Source organism: Diabrotica undecimpunctata, chromosome 3 (assembly GCF_040954645.1).
Source record: "Diabrotica undecimpunctata isolate CICGRU chromosome 3, icDiaUnde3, whole genome shotgun sequence".
Lineage (NCBI taxonomy): Eukaryota > Metazoa > Arthropoda > Insecta > Coleoptera > Chrysomelidae > Diabrotica > Diabrotica undecimpunctata.
The window spans coordinates 154,595,269-154,612,189 of record NC_092805.1 but is presented as its reverse complement, the minus strand read 5'-3'; the positions used below and the strand labels follow the sequence as shown (position 1 = coordinate 154,612,189).

The window sequence follows — 16,921 nt, the reverse complement described above, 5'->3', positions numbered from 1 at the left end:
CCTTACTTTCGTTTTTGTTGTACTTCGCCCCTCTCCCGTTAAGGCATCCAGGACAGAACTAAGCCACTTAATCAATGTCATGATCTTACTACTTCTTAGAGGAGATAATAGACATAAAAATTACCGTTGTTAATTTTTTTTATATCAACAGAAAATCAACCAAATTAATAGTTTAACTAATGTTCCATAATCAAACAATTGTTTACAAATAATTAAAACCTAATAAACGTAAGCTACAAAAAATATACTATATTTACCTGCATATACAAGAGCTGAGAGATATAACAATATTGAGGTGACGCCGACAAGAACTACACAGTTATACATGACTACCAAACGTTATTTAAAATGTTTGTGGTAAATGACTATATTTTTATATACATTCAGTCCATGTTTATGTATGTCAATCTGTAAGAAAGTAAATTTGCAATTTTAATTTTCAACCAAACAAGATAAAATTATTAAAATACCCAACTATAAATATTTGAACATTAACAATACATATTGAGGAAAAATATTAATTAACATTACATTGGAAACTTAATTTTATGGAAAATACCCTGCATACTATAAACATATCAAAAAAAGTATCGTATCAATATATCTAGTAGTGTACCGATCACTGGTTGGATTAATAATTTGGATTAGATGGATAACTGCATGAAAATACTAAAGAGAAAAGCATAGTTAATAGGAAAAACAAAAGAGTAGTAACCTAAGAAACTTAGTAAATACATATTCCAAGGAATATTTGTATACCTAATGTACACTACTCAACAATTGAAGAGGATAATTTTAAAATTCCTAAAATTAACATATAAAACTATTTTTAAAATAATTGCCTGTACTATACTCTATATGCTATCTTTATTGCCAATATTTTTTGCATATGGTTTTTTTCTCCCTATTCTTATCAGCCCTTATCTCGTACAAAGAGAGACATGTTGTTCCAAACATGAATATATCATTCGTATAAAAGTGCTTGTATTGGCTTTACCAGTTGTCAATAAGTCAAGAAATCTATTTATCACAAAAACATTATGCCGCAAAGACGTTTAGAACTAGTGCAGCTCGAGCAATTAGTTCGTTGGATCCAACAAGGCATAACTCAACAAGAGGTTACTATGAGGCTAAATGTGTCGCAAAGTGTGATTAGTCGTGCATGGAATCGGTATGTAGCAACTGGATCTGCAACATACAGGCATGGAGGAGGAAGAGAACGATCTACAACTCGTCGGCAAGACCGTTTTGTAGTTCTGATGGCAAGAAGAAATCCAACATTCACGGCTTCCAGAATTAACAGTATCTTCAGGCATGCTACTGGACGAGCGATTTCCAGTCAAACTGTCAGAAGACGGTTACATGCATCCAATTTAATGGCTAGACGGCACGCTACCCATCCACAACTAACTAGGGAGCAGCGTGCATGCAGATATCGCTTGGCGATGGAACACTATCAGTGGAATTTCGAAAATTGGAGGAATTGTCTCTTTACTGACGAGTCCAGACATCGTTTGTATACGAATGATGGCCGAATATTGGTGTGGAGGGAAAGAGGACAGCGTTATAATGAAAATCTAAGAGTAACCACTCTTTTTGGAGGTGGATCCGTTTGCGTGTGAGGAGGCATATGTTTTGACGGTTGCACGGACTTAGTCATCTTAATTAATGAGACAATGACTGCTACACGATATCGAGACAGAGTCATAGTACCAATAATTGTTCCATTTTTTGGTGCAATAGGCGAACAATTTGTTCTGATTGATGATAATGCTCGCCCTCACCGTGCGAGAATTGTCAACGAGTGTATAGAATAGAAGCTCATGGCATTACAAGAATGGAGTGACCACCGTGTTCACCTGATATGATCTGCATTAAACATGTTTGGGCCGAAATGTCTAAGCAACAAAACAGGCTCCTTCAACCGCCCCAAACCTTAGATCAGTTGGCCAATACATTACGCGCGATTTGGGAACGTATACCGCAGCAGTTCATCAATAATTTAATAAGAGGTCTTCCAAAAAGAGTTAGAGCACGAAGGTGACAGAGAGGTGGACCCACACACTATTAAATTTTCTTTTCGGGATATTAGAAATTGAGCAGGAATAGAAATTTTAGGTTGTTAATTTTACAGTTTTTGTTTATTTTCTATTTTGTTTTCTTCAAGAATTTCTTTCTTTCGGTTCATCTGTATGAAAATACGAAGTAAAAATTAATCTTTATTTATATCACTTCATTTTTCTATTTGACCTTATAAACAAAAAATAAAATACACATTTTCATAATATCAACTTCAATTGTTGAGAAGTATATTTTAAACATGGTATCATTTATTCCATCGAATAAGTTATACCATGTAAACATCGCTCCTAACGCTCTGCTCTAACAATCTAGAAATTATAACATCAGGTTTTATTTTTTACGTATTTATTTTTTACGTAAACGTATTTTACGTATTTATACGTATTCCTAAAACAATATGAACAACTTTATCGTACATTTTTGTAAAAATTATCATTGTTATGCCATGTGATGCCGATTTCTCTCCACTTTAGGGTTGTGTCTTGCCGCCATTGCTATTTAATGTTTATAGTGAAAGCATCTGTCAGAAAGCTCTTTTAGAAGCAAACGAAGGAACTGTGATCAATGGAAACGTTGTATACAATATAGTCCAGTCGTCAGAGAATTTACCCCTAAAAATCATACGAACAAGCTGAATTTTGCCGAGAATATTAATTTTGAGACCCCAAATAGATGAAAAAAAGTTTACTACTTTTACTTCCGGCCTTCCCCCTTAAACCCTCTCGTAGGGGGGTAAAAACGCAAAAAATGGAGTTACCAAAAATCCGTATGCTGTAGAAAAAATGTTTTAAATAAAAAATGTAGCTAAGATAATTCTAAACAAAAATATTTATTAGCATTTTTTGTATAAAATAAACCGTTTTCTCACAAACAACGCTTGAAGCAACCGTCAATTTTGAAAGTCAGCTATGCCTGCGAAATCAATGTTGAATAAAATTTTTTGCAGCTCGATGGTAAAAATTCGACATCTTTTAATTCAAGTGTCCTATCAACAAAAATCAAGATGCGTTTTAACGATAAAGTGTGCAGCTTTTAGTAGAATAAACTCAGTTATTATAAAGGTGTTAAATAAACAAACGTGGCGCGATTTTTGCCATTTTTTTCAATTCTTGTGAAATCAATAAAATTGATCATTTTCATTGGCCAGTCGGAATAAAATTTCCATTTTTAGAGATCAGTCCTAAATATCTATGACATGAAATTTCAATTTTGAGTTGTGGCAACAAATATGAGACATTTTACATTACAAACAATCGCACGTCACGGAAAATGCCTCCAAGAAGACGGTTTTGGATGTAGTATAGCAGAAGTTTGGTTCTTTGAAGAAATGTACTAGCTTGATTTAAAGTTTTAAATGTTTTAGATCGCTTGTTATGTGAAAGTTTAAATCCAGCGTTTAAGCACATTTCAAATGCCTCACATTTGTTGCCAAAACTCAAAACTAAAATCTCATGCTATAGGTTTTGAAGATTGGGCTCTAGTAAATTGCTTTTTGGGTTTTTAACCCCCTACGAGGAGAGTTTGTTAGGTAGAAGCCCGGAGGAAAAGTAGTGAGTGATCTTTATTGCATCTTTTTTAAGGTCCCAACATTAATATTCATGGCAAAATTCAGCTGGTTCATATAATTTTTAGAGGTTATGGAATATTAACGGTATAAAAATCATTATCCAGAAAACAGTTCTCATTGAAGAACATATACTTGATATGGTCTTCAGTGAGAACATGATACAATCAACGAGAATACGCATAAATGGCCCACAACATAAAAAGTATCAAACTATAAGTGCTTGGTAACTTGAGTTTTTCGTCTTTTCTCTATAGAGTAGATTCTTTGAAGCATCACTTAAACTAAAAGCTTTTAAGATATTATACAGAACAAATTTAAGGTATAATACAGAAGAATATTAATAATTTGCTATATAGATGGTATATGAAATAGTAAAATTATAAGGAGACTCGGTAATAGATGTGAAATTATAACAGCGAAAAAGCGCAAATTTTTATATGTGGGTCACAGAATGAGAAAAGTGATGTGGTCTACGCAGCTTATCTTCTTCTTCTTCATCTACCATATCAGAGTTATTTAATGTCTCTAGTCCATTCACGAATGTTTTTTAACTAAGAAACATTATGGCAATACAGCAGCCTATAAAAGAAATATGGACATAGAAATCCCTTTTCTTCTTCTTCTTCCTTTGCCCTATCCGTTTCGGACGTTGGCTATTAACAAGGCTATTTTGACTTTGTTTACGGCACCTCTGAACAGTTCGGTCGATGTTAGTTCGAACCATTGTCGCAGGTTATGTATCCATAAGTGTCGTCTTCTTCCCGGTCCCCTTCCTACTGTCGATTCTTCCTTGGACTATTAACTGTAGCAGCCGGTACTTAGTATGCCTCATGACATGGCCGAAGTACTCAAGCTTCCGTTTCTTTACGGTGAAGATTATTTTTTTGCTTTTACCTATTCTCTGCATTACTTCCACGTTAGTGATGTGGTCTGTCCAGGATATCCGCAGAATACGGCGATATATCCACAGCTCAAAGGATTCTAGTTTCTTCAGGGTGGCTTCCGTTGTGCTCCATGCCTCTGCTCCATAGAACAAGACCGGGAAGACATAACACTTGATCAGTCTTAATTTTAGTTCCATTGAGATTTTGCTTGTGAACCACTTTTTTATATTGTTGAACGCGTTTCGCGCTTTTTCCTTTTAATGATTGGAATATTGGAATAAAAGAGAATTGTTTAAAGGAATATAAGAAGCTAGAAATATCAAATCAGTTGATAAATTTAACAAAACTCTTGAAAAAGTTGAATGTAGAGTACGAATTCAGGGGGAACTGTCTGAACATTATAAAACAAATAATGGGTTGCGCCAGGGAGACCCTCTCTCCTGTATACTGTTCAATCTGGCTCTGGAAAAAGTAATACGTACGTCACAAATCACAACCCCTTTTTCAATATATAATAAATCAGTGCAAAATCTGAATGAAAAATGCAAAATGCAAAAATGAAAAAGGCTGTATGAGAGGCGTATGTAGCATTAGAACAATCAGCTACAAAAATGTTTTTAATAATAAACACTAACAAAACGAAGTATATGAAAATAAGCACGCAGCTACAAATCCTACGACCACTCGTTATAGAAAACGACGTCATCCAAACAGTATATTCCTTGTATACCTAGAAGGGCTCGTTAACATTAAAAATATTACTACCGCAGAGATAATCCCCTCCTTAAATCCTTAATCTCCTCCTTAAATCCACAAATATATCGAGAAATACAAAAATAAAACTCTACAAATCAATAATACGCCCAGTCCTAACATGTAGTTCAGATACCTAGACTTTACCAAAAACTATTGAAAACATGTTAGGATGCTTCCAAAGTGAAGTACTAAGGCGAATCTATGAAGCAGTGAATGACAGTAGCGTGTGGAGAAGACGATACAAGTTCGAAATTTATAGAATATACCAGGAACTGAGGACGTCTGAGGTGGATAGGACATGTAATGCGGATGGAACAAAATTACCCAGCTAGAAAAACACTTCAAAAATATACCCATTGGTCAGAGAAGAAGAGGAAGACCTAGAACAAGGTTTCTTGATAACATCGATGAAGACATGAGAAATATGGGAATACGTGCTTTGCGGAGAAAAGCGATGAATAGAGACGAGTGATATATGAGGAGGCCATATAGCCATATGAGGAAGCTAGGACCCAAGCAGGGTTGTAAAGCAAGAATAATGATACCTGTTCTCCTCCTACACCTTTATGGCTGTCAATTTTACCTTTAAGGATCAGTTGTACTATTCTATATCGATTTCCCCTCAGAATATGTCCTAGCAAACTTATATTCCATCGAAATATAAAAGAGAAAAACGATCCTGTCAACGAAGAATATCCTAGCTCTGTAATCTTAGAAAGTGGTCTTCCTATAGCCTTGTACTGTTTAGAGCAGCAGCAAATAAATTTAGAATGCCGATCTAAGCCGCCAATATCATTAGAGGAACGATATCGTAACAACAATCAACTGTTAAAAATTTCCTTATTGTTTAAATTGCATATATTATTTATAACAACGATAAACTACTAAATAAATATGTATAAAATTACCTACAGAATATCGGAAAACCCACAATACGTACTTTGTGTGGTCACTACATCTTTATGTTAAATACTGGCTGTTGTAATCAAAATCCCCGTAGGAAATGAAATATTTACCAAACATTAAATATTAATTACACTAATTACACAAGTTTATTGAATTGTTTTACGTTAATTTTTGTATAATTATTAATAGAATTAAGTAAAATCCAAAGAAACAAATGAAATATAATTTTCCTCGTTTATTCTTATCATTATCGTATTTGTAGTGGTAATACCATATTCAAATGAATACTATGGATACTCTCTTTTTATGTTATTAACTTTTATAACTATTTTTCTTAACTGCTTTAGTCTTTTTACGAAATTATCACATTTCTCCTTTAAAAAAATGTTACCTTTTAATTTTGCTAAACTAAGCACTGAGTCCTGATGTAATTCTACTTTTGCATGAAATTTAGCAGAGTCTAGACTTCTTTAGATACATATTATAAAAATACTTGTTTATTGATTATACCTACCTACCACGATCTGCAGATATTTATTGAACACAAAGATAGTCAAGGACTATTTATAAAAAAAATATGTAGTCTCTGAATTAAAATTGAAAATTAAAATAAAAAATATAAACTATGAGCTACAACCAGAAAATAGTAAATCAGAAATACAAAAAAGCAGTCGGAGAAACAAAAAATAATAAATCACTAGGGAAAGATAGTATTACAGTCGAAATAATTAAAACCGGTAAAGAAGTTACAAGAGAAGTTCTGCATATACGAGTATCTTCTGCTTCATCTGCTTTATGTTATATATCTTCTTCTTCACGTGCCATCTCCGCGACGGAGGTTGGCAATCATCATGGCTATTCTGATCTTAGATGCTGCTGCTCTGAATAGTTCTATTGATGTGCATCCGTACCATTCCCTCAAGTTACGCAACCATGAGATTCTTCTTCTTCCTACACTTCTCTTGCCCTGGATTTTCCCTTGTATAATCAATTGAAGTAGGTTGTATCTCTCATTACGCATAACATGCCCCAGGTATTGCAGCTTTCGTATCTTGATGGTTTCCAATACTTCCATTCTTTGGTTGATTCTTCTCATGACTTCGTTGTTTGTTACATGCTCGGTCCATGATATCTTCAGGATTCTTCTATACACCCACATTTCAAATGCTTCCAACTTTTTAGCAGTCGACGCGTTAAGTGTCTATGCTTCTATCCCATAAAGCAGAGTCGAGAAAATATAGCACCTTGTCAGCCTAACTCTCAAGTCCAATTTTAGTTCTCTTGCACAAAGTACCTTTCTCATTTTATTGAAGTTTGTACGTGCTTTCTCTGTTCGAACTTTGATTTCTTTGGAGTAATCGTTTGTGTGATTAATTATTGTGCCAAGATAGTGGTAGTTTTCAGCTTGTTCTAAAGCACTACCGTTAATTGTCCGGCTTTCACCATTATTTTGGGTTTTTGATATCCTCATAAATTTGGTTTTCCTGGTGTTTATTGATAATCCATATTCCTCTCCATACTCAACTATCTTGTTCATTAGCTTTTGGAGGTCTCGGAGGTTGTCTGTTATTATGATAGTATCGTCCGCATATCTAATGTTGTTAATTGGTGTTCCATTGACCTTGATTCCTGCTGTTTCTCCCTCAAGAGCTCTTTTCATAATTTCTTCAGAGTATGCATTGAATAGTAGTGGTGACAATACACACCCCTGTCGCACTCCTCTTTTAACTTCGAACTCTTCTGATATGTGTTCATTAATGCGTACGTGTGCCTGCTGTTTATAATATAGATTTGTTATAATTCGAAGGTCATTGTGTTGTATTTGTTTTGCTTTGAGGATGTCCATTAGCTCTTTGTGGCGGACTTTGTCGAAAGCTTTATTGTAGTCTATGAAACAGACGTACATATCTTGGTTCACATCCAAGCATCTCTGGATTAGTACGTTGAATGCAAATAGAGCTTCACGGGTACCTACGCCATTACGGAATCCAAATTGAGTTTCTTCAATATCCATATCAAGTGTTTTGTAAATGCGTTTATGAATGATTTTTAAAAACAATTTAAGTGTGTGAGACATCAGGCTTATGGTACGGTGGTCGGTGCATTCTCTAGCATTTTTCTTTTTTGGGAGACAAATGAATGTTGAGGTCAACCATTCGTTGGGTATGTCACCCGATTGATAAATTTTATTAAAAAGATTTAAGAGGACATCAATGTACTCATTTTCTATTATTTTAAGGATATCAATAGGCAGTTGATCTGGCCCCGGGCTTTTTCCGTTTCTGGTGTTCTTTAGTGCATACATTATTTCTTGTCCTCAAAAGACAAGTCTTGTGGGTTTCCTCTTTCGTCGTCGAAGAGCTCCTCCATATACTCTTCCCATCGTTTTTTATATACTCACCTATTTTCTATGAAGGTACTAATTATGAAAGAAAATTAATATCATCATAATTCTGGCTTTACAACCCTGCCTGGCTCCTCCTTCTTCTTCTTCTAATGGCGCTACAACCCTTTGTGAGTCTTGGCCTGCTTAACAATGTTCTTTCATTCTGCCCTGTCGGATACTTTCCTTCGCCACTGCCTGATGTTCATGGTTTTAAGATCCCTCTCTACGTCGTCTATCCATCTTTTACGGGGCCTTCCTCTTGTTCTGTTTCCTTGGGGCTTCCATCTCTGGACTACTTTTACAGCTCGATTATCTGGCATTCTTTCTAGGTGACCAAGCCAGTTTAGTCTTTGTGATTTTACAATTCTGACAATATCTGCGCTCTGCATTAGTTCATCCAGCTCGTGGTTCATTTTAATTCTCCACGAACTATCGCTTCATTGGGTTGGTCCAAATATCTTCCTTAGTATTTTGCCCTCAAATATTCTCAGTTTATTTTCATCAGTGGTTGAGAGGGTCCACGTTTCACATCCATATGTGGCCACTGGTCTAATTACTGTTTTGTAGATTCTCAGCTTAGACTCACGATTCAGTAACTTACTTTTCATTAAGTCTTTGTATGCATAAAAACACTTATTACCGCTAAGAATCCGTGCTTGTATTTCTTGACTGATGTTGTTGTTGTCATTTATTATTGAGCCTAGGTAGGGAAAAGTGGAGGCATATTTGTAGGTATGGTTGTCTACCTTCAGATTCTCATGTTCATTCGATTTTGTGCACTCCATATATTTTGTTTTGCTTTCATTTATATATAGACCAAACGTAGCAGCTTCTCGTTTCAGTTCTATGACTTTTTCGCTCAATACCCTTTTGTTGCGGCTTATTATGGCAACATCATCCGCATATGCGCATATTTGCATAGATCTTGTATTAATACAGCCGTTTACATCCAGTTTTCTAACAACAGCTTCTAAAGTTAGATTAAAAAGTGTTGTTGATAAGGCATCCCCTTGTCTAACTCCATTTTCAATATCAAAGGCCTGCGTCATATCTCCATCTATTCTCACCATAGCTTTGGAACCCTCCAGAGTCATTCGTATAAGTTTAACCAACTTATTGGGTATCCCTAACATAGATAGTTGCTTTAACATCTTTTGTCGATCTACTCCATCAAACGCCTGTTTGAAATCGATATACAAGTTGTAAATAGGTATGTTATATTCAACACATTTTTCATGTATACCTCTTAACATATGTATTTGGTCTATAGTTGACCTCTTTGGTCTGAAGCCACATTGGTATTCACCAATAATCTCCTCCGAAAACGATTCCAGGCGGCTATATATAATTCCTGATAATATCTTGTTGATGACATTTAAAACTGTTATGCCCCTATAATTTTTGCAGAGTCGTTTGTCTCCCCCTTTGTACATAGGAAGTATGATTCCCACTTTCCAATCTTCTGGGATGACTTCTAGTGTCCATATGCGGTCGATTAGTTTATGGATACGCCTCTATAGCGCATGTCCACCATTCTTTATCAGTTCTGCAGTTATTCCATCTGTGCCAGGTGCTTTGTTATTTTTTAGATGTTTTATGACGTTTATCGTTTCTTCCAATGTTGGTTGCTCAACTAGTTGTTCTGCTGTGTGGTGAATTATCTTTTCATCTTCGTTTTGTTCTTTTTCTGGGTTTAACAGCTCTTGAAAATGCTCCTTCCACCTTTTTATTATTTCCTCTTTCTCGCTGATAATTGCCCCATTTTTGTCCTTGCAAACTATTGATCTTGTTAAGTATCCTTGGATACATTGCTTGATTTCCTTGTAAAATTTTCTAGCCTCTCTTCTGTTATTATTAGATACTTCTTCTTTAGATACATATCCTAAAAATACTTGTTTATTGATTTATTGAACACAAAGATAGTCAAGGATTATTTATAAAAAAATAGTCTCTGAATTGAAATTGAAAATTAAAATAAAAAATATAAACTATGAGCTACAACCAGAAAATAGTAAATCAGAAATAAAAAAAAGCAGTCAAAGAAACAAAAATAATAAATCACTAGGGAAAGATAGTATTACAGTCGAAATGATTAAAACCGGTAAAGAAATTACAAGAGAAGTTCTGCATATATCTTCTGCTTCATCTGCTTCATGTTATATATAAACTGACTTAAGAAGAATACCTTCTAAATAATGACAGCTACCAAACCAAAAATCAAACTGAGTTCAGAAAAAGCTACATAACATGTACTCATCTATTTTCTACGAAGGTACTATTTATGAAAGAAAATGTCATCATAATTCTGGCTTTACAACCCTGCCTGTTTCCTAGCCTCCTCAAGAATTTCACTCGCCTTCCTTCGCCAAGCACGTATTTCCATATTTCTCATGTCGTCATCGGTGTTATCAAGGAACCTTGTTCTGGTTCTTCCTCTTCTTCTCTAACCAATAGGTCTATCAAGAAGCGTTTTTCTAGCTGCGTCATTTTGTTCCATCCGCATTACATGCCCTATCCACATCAGACGTCCTATCTTAATACGTTTTACGATATCTGGTTCTTAAGATATTCTATAAAGTATCATCTTTCTCACACTCCATTGTCATTCACTGCTCCATAGATTTGCCTTAGTACTTTCTTTTGAAACATCCCAATATATTTTCATTACTTTTTGTTAGAGTCCAGGTCTCTGAACCATATGTTATGTTTTCCGTTCTTCCAATAATATTGATTGATCTCAGCATAGGCAAGGATTTGCACTGATTTATTATAATAATATTGAACCAATAATTGTGATTTGTGATACACGTATTACTTTTTCTAGAGCCAGATTCAACAGTATACAGAGAGAGTCTTCCTGGCACAGCCCGTTATTTGTTCGAAAAAGTTCAGACAGTTCCCCCTAAATTCGTACTTTACATTAAACTTTTTCAAGAGTTAGTTTTGGTAACATTACTAACTGATTTTTTATTCCTAGCTCTTTCATTGCTTTAATATAACATAACATTTATTGAACATTTCTCTTCTATTCACAGAGTTGTAGGCTGCTCTGTAGTCTATAAATATGTGATGAGTAAAGCTCGGATTATAGGCAAAATGCCTTTTTTGCCTATTATAATTGTTTTTTGCACTTTTTGCCTTTTTTCGTAAATTCTGCCTATTTGTGCCTTTTTTAAAATTTTATGGTACTACCCATGATATTATTCTATTACTAAACCATTCTATAATAAAATTTTGGGTCAATAATAAAATATCAATGGTTTGTTTATATAACAGATTTCTAGGAAAATGTACCTGATCGAGACTTGAGGGTTAACTATTTGGAAATCCCTAAGCTTTATTAGTTTATTATCAGTTGTACAGTCGGTTACTGTATCAGAGTTTAGCCACAAATTGCTATATCCTAGTTTAGTTTTGTTGCATATACCGAAAAGCAAAGAACACGTTTTAAAACGTTTTAGACATTTGTGTGAAAAGATGACATCTAAATTAAGGCTATGGATCGCACCTTATTCGGAACTTTCTCTAGAAAGAGATGGAGCATTTTGTAAACCATGCAGTAAATCGGTAAGTTTTATTTTTTCTCTTTTTTTCTCGTTCCACAACATAACTAAATTCTAAAGCGGTTTTGGAATTCTAATTATTTTTTTTAAATTCTCAGATTTCAAGTAGAAAAAGTACTTCATTGACCAGCATTGTGGAACCCCACTTCATAAACGTAATTTGGAAAAATTAAATTCCTCTAAGTTAGCCCAAATATCTCTGCGGGATAGTTTAAGCAGTTCAAAAAAAAAGGAGGAAGACGCATTTAAATTTGATTTATGCCAGATAATGATTGCATCCAACATTCCTCTATATAGAGGTAGAGTATATAGAGGAAGTTAATAAACCTAGTTTTAAATGCTTTTTCGAAAAATATCTTAATAAATCCTTACCGGACGAGAGTACAATGAGAAAACATATTGTGGAAAAATGTTATGTGGAATGTATTTCAAAAATTAAGCTGGAGTTAGAGGGCAATTTTTTGTATATTATCGTGGATGAAACGACAGATGTATGCGGCAGGTATATAGCTAATTTAATCATTGGAATTTTGAACGAAAACTTTGCGAGAAAACCTTATTTAGTTGCCGTTAAAGAATTGGAAAAACAAATAATTTAACAATAAGTCGATTTATACAAGATAGTTTAACAAACCTCTTTTTACCCAACGCTATACCAGTACCATACCATATATGTTAAAAGCTGCTGTTAATTTAAAGATTTTTTATCCTAATTTAATTTATTGCACTTGTGTAGCCCACTGGGTAAATAGCCTTGCTGAAGAAATAAGAAATCTGTTTCCGTTGGTAAATAATTTTATAAATTTTATGAAAAAAGTTTTTGTAAAGGCTCCGTTGAGGGTGCAAATATATAAAGAAAGACTTCCCAGTGTCCCTTTGCCACCTAAACCAGTAATTACAAGGTGGGGAACCTGGCTCGAAGCAGTTTTTTTTTACTTTGAACACTGCAATGAAATAGAATTAGTTATGTCAGAATTTGATGATGATATTTCCGAAGCCATTCGAGAAGCAAAAAAAAATATTAAAAAATCCCAAATTGAAACAGGAACTGGCTTATATCAATGACAATGACAATTATAAATTAATAGTTACCACAATTATTAGAAAAACAAGAGATAAATCTATGTGAGTCAGGAAAATTAATAGATAATTTAAAGACGAAAATTAAATCGGCACCTGGAAGTAACGGTCAATTAATTTAAAAAAAATGAAATATGTTGTCGACAAGAATGAAGGTTTTTCGTTTTTATCTAATGTGGCTAAAGTTTTTAATGGGACATTTTCCGAGGAATTTCCAATTATGCCAGATTTATTATCCGCTTTGAAATATGTTCCAATTACATCTGCCGATGTAGAACGTTCGTTTTCAATGTACAAATTAATTTTAAGTGATCGAAGACATAGTTTTAAGACCGAAAATATTGAAAAACATTTAGTTGTTTTTATTAATGATAAAATTTTAAGTGGTTACTATGTTTAATTATTAATTTACAGTTATTTATTTACTAGTTTATTTATACTAATGTTATGATTATGATGTGTAAATATACCTGCCTTAAGTTAATATTACGTTAATTCACTTTGTACAATAAATAATAAGTTATATTCCTTTATTGCCTATATTTTACCTAAATGTTAATATTTCTGCCTTTTTTAATAAAAATCTTTGCCTATATAGGCGCCTTTTTCTTCAATTTTTGTTGCTTATAAATCCGAGCTTTAGTGATGAGTATATATGCCATATTTTATTATTTTTTATATTAGATTCAGGGTTTCAATATGATGAATTCTCGATTAACCACCTCTAAAACTAGCCTTGTATTTTCCTACTATCCGTTCTGCATATGGTGACATAGTACTGAGGTATTTCTTCTGTGGCTAGAGCATTCAAAGATATCTTTTTTTTGTGTATGGTGCATTCCAAGTATTCCAATATTATTATCATTAGGGAGGGATTTCTGTATCCATATTTCTTTTATAAGCTGCTGTAATGCCATTGTGGTATCGTGGTTACCTTATTTATATAGTTCAGCTTAGACAATTACAAGAGCGAATGTAGATAGAATATCGAAGACACAAAGACCAATGTAAAGTGGAAAGACAATTAATCAACATACGACTGTAAAATAGGAAAAATACCTGAATAATAAACGTCACAAAAATTAAAGATACTACCACCCAAAAAGCAACACTTAAGTGGAAATTCGCCGGTCACACTAGACATAGACCAAAAAATAGAAGATGAACTCAGGTTATTACAGATTGAGGACCGTGGACATATAACCGAAAACGAGGGAGACCACAGATGAGGTAGGTGAAAAATCTGAAACAACATCCTATAATATTTTGGTCATTACTTGAGCTGTTCTCAGCTTGTAACATTTACTGTTAAATATAGACTTCCTTTAGTTATCTTGAGTAATCTCCCTCTTGTGTAGTGTAAACTTAGTTTGTTATCACTCTCTTTATATAACACCAGTTCTCACCGTATCCCACTGTATTGTACGTTTACTCTATATATCGTCGATCATTCTCGCCACGTGTCTGACTCAGTCCCACTAAATATAATATCCTTTCAACATCATCTGTACTTCCTTTGCTGGCTTTTACAATGCCATTTAGCACTATATCTTTTTTAGATAAGACAAATAGCTCGGGTTTCTTCGAAAAAATATTTCCATGAAATATTTTTGCATGATCACTTTTAAGAGATACCCCAGAAAAAGGTTCAAGAAGTCGCCCATGCAAGAAGTAGTCCTAAAAAGAGGTTTCAATGATAACAATTTATGAGTTGGCCTTTGAATTGCATTATCGTCCAGCTTAGTCTCTTGATTTGGCCCCCTATGATTATTGATTATTAAATCTTAACAGATGGCTCGTCAATAAAAAGTTTAATACACTATAATAGTTTAATAAAGTGTAATAGTGTAATATAAAAAATGTAATCCAAAATAATTTAAACAAAGATATAATATTTGCGAAATATTGTGCATCGCTTGCAAAATTATATTATTCGGACCGCATCAAGAGGTGGAAATATCGCTGGAGTCGTTCTACCGAGCAAAAGAAGAATGTATCGAATAAAATGAAGGAATTTTCCTAAAAAATGTGTTATCTGTTTTAAAGAGGTTTACTAATCAGAACACTTAGTAAAAATAATATAGCTCACTGCATAATTGTTATTTAATAACTTTTAGAAACTCGTCAATTTGTCTACTATATCTAACAATTCAGGTTTGATTTACGCTTAAATATTTATTAAAAAATGTCTTTTTTGGTTTCATTGAAGAATTTTTGAGACTTTTTAATTAATGCTTATTTATTTTTATCTTAACTTTAAATTTAGCATTGTTACTTAGTATTTTTACCCAGAAACGCATGTATTACAACAAAATTCTTACAAATTATTGTACATGAGAATATTGATATAATATTTTAAAATTGAATAAATAAAATAAAATAAATAAAATTTTAAATCAAGAACTGCATAAGAAAGCCCTAAAATGAGTATTTCCTCCACCAGAGAAAAAACTACTCTGCTCGATTACATATACAGACAAGATATCAACAAAAATAACGAAACACATAAAAAGAAAGGAATAACACGAGCTTTTATAACAAACAACAAATAGGTTTAGGCAAATATATTAAGTACAACAAAAACCAACAAAATACTTACACACTGCTGTATACAAATGTAATTGTGGGGATTCTACAACACTTACTTTAGTCAAACTGGTAGCACTTTTATCGAACGTATAGCAGAACATCAAAGGGCTTAAAAAAAAACATATTCTACGTAAGCTCTTTACCTTTTAGACTATAATCAATCTTTTCATGACGAATTTTAAGTTCTTCACATTAAAAATAAAGGCATTAAGCTCTCTTTATTAGAATGTGTACAAATTAAGACATTAAAAAATACAAACATATTTCTGAATGAGCATCCTAAGATAGAAAGTTCTCTACTTCTAAACCTATTAAAGACTATAAAGTGTAAACACATACCTAAAATGGATCACTTGAGAAAGGCACTCTGCCGAAATAGCTGTAGTGATAAGATATTATAATAAATTTTGTAAAAGTTTTGAAAACAAAGTTTTTAGTGTTTTACGATTAGATAAAATGATTTTTCATCAAGTAACGGTCGAATCCATCACCTATTTCAAAATACTTGTGATTTGCAATATGGGTATTTTATACGTGGTTATTTTATGACTCTCTATCAGTTTTGTAATAAACGCAGTGATCATTGCATCCCACACCTACTTCTACCACACGAGTTTTATTTGATAAATTTTTAATTCTGAAAAACAAACAGATGCGAAATTAATTTTTTTCATTTGTGATTATTCGCATCACCCATGCATGGTTTTGGCGGAACAATCGTTTGTTGTAAAGTATTTTTGTGAAGTACCTTGTTTCTAATACCACACTAGCGTCTCATACCAATAATTATTGCATTATTTGACATTCAAAAGCAGTATAAACATGCAGGGCCGCCGCTACCATGTGTGCCAAGTATGCATCGCACACGGGCGGCCAACAATAGGGGCGGCCAAAAGCAGTCCACTCATTATAATACTTTTTTAAAACGAAAATAAATTCAAATAATTAAATAGTAATAATTCAGATAATTCTGTGGACTCTAATATTCCAAACAATAATAATTATTCAGTACGTGATAATACTCAAATGCGTTTCATTTATCATGTATACTTCTTTTTTTATCCTAATCTAAAAAAAATGTCAGAAAATATTATTTATTGTATGAACT

General features: G+C 33.4%; 1 protein-coding gene across 5 annotated transcripts in view; it reads right to left on the bottom strand.

Moving 5' to 3' along the window:
• LOC140437624 (salivary protein Tsal2A-like) overlaps positions 1-16,921 on the bottom strand; it is a 35,528-nt gene that overhangs the window by 8,074 nt on the left and 10,533 nt on the right. Inside the window, exons 1-2 of one of the 5 annotated variants that reach the window (XM_072527244.1) lie at positions 16,153-16,280; positions 258-408 (exon numbers count right to left, since the gene is read on the bottom strand). In XM_072527244.1, the coding sequence (XP_072383345.1) occupies positions 258-327 (70 nt within the window). In that variant the 5' untranslated portion in view covers positions 328-408; positions 16,153-16,280. Of the gene's footprint in view, positions 1-257; positions 409-6,197; positions 6,285-16,152; positions 16,281-16,921 lie in introns of those variants that run through there. The other 4 variants (XM_072527240.1, XM_072527241.1, XM_072527242.1 and 1 more) reach the window with 4 other exon arrangements.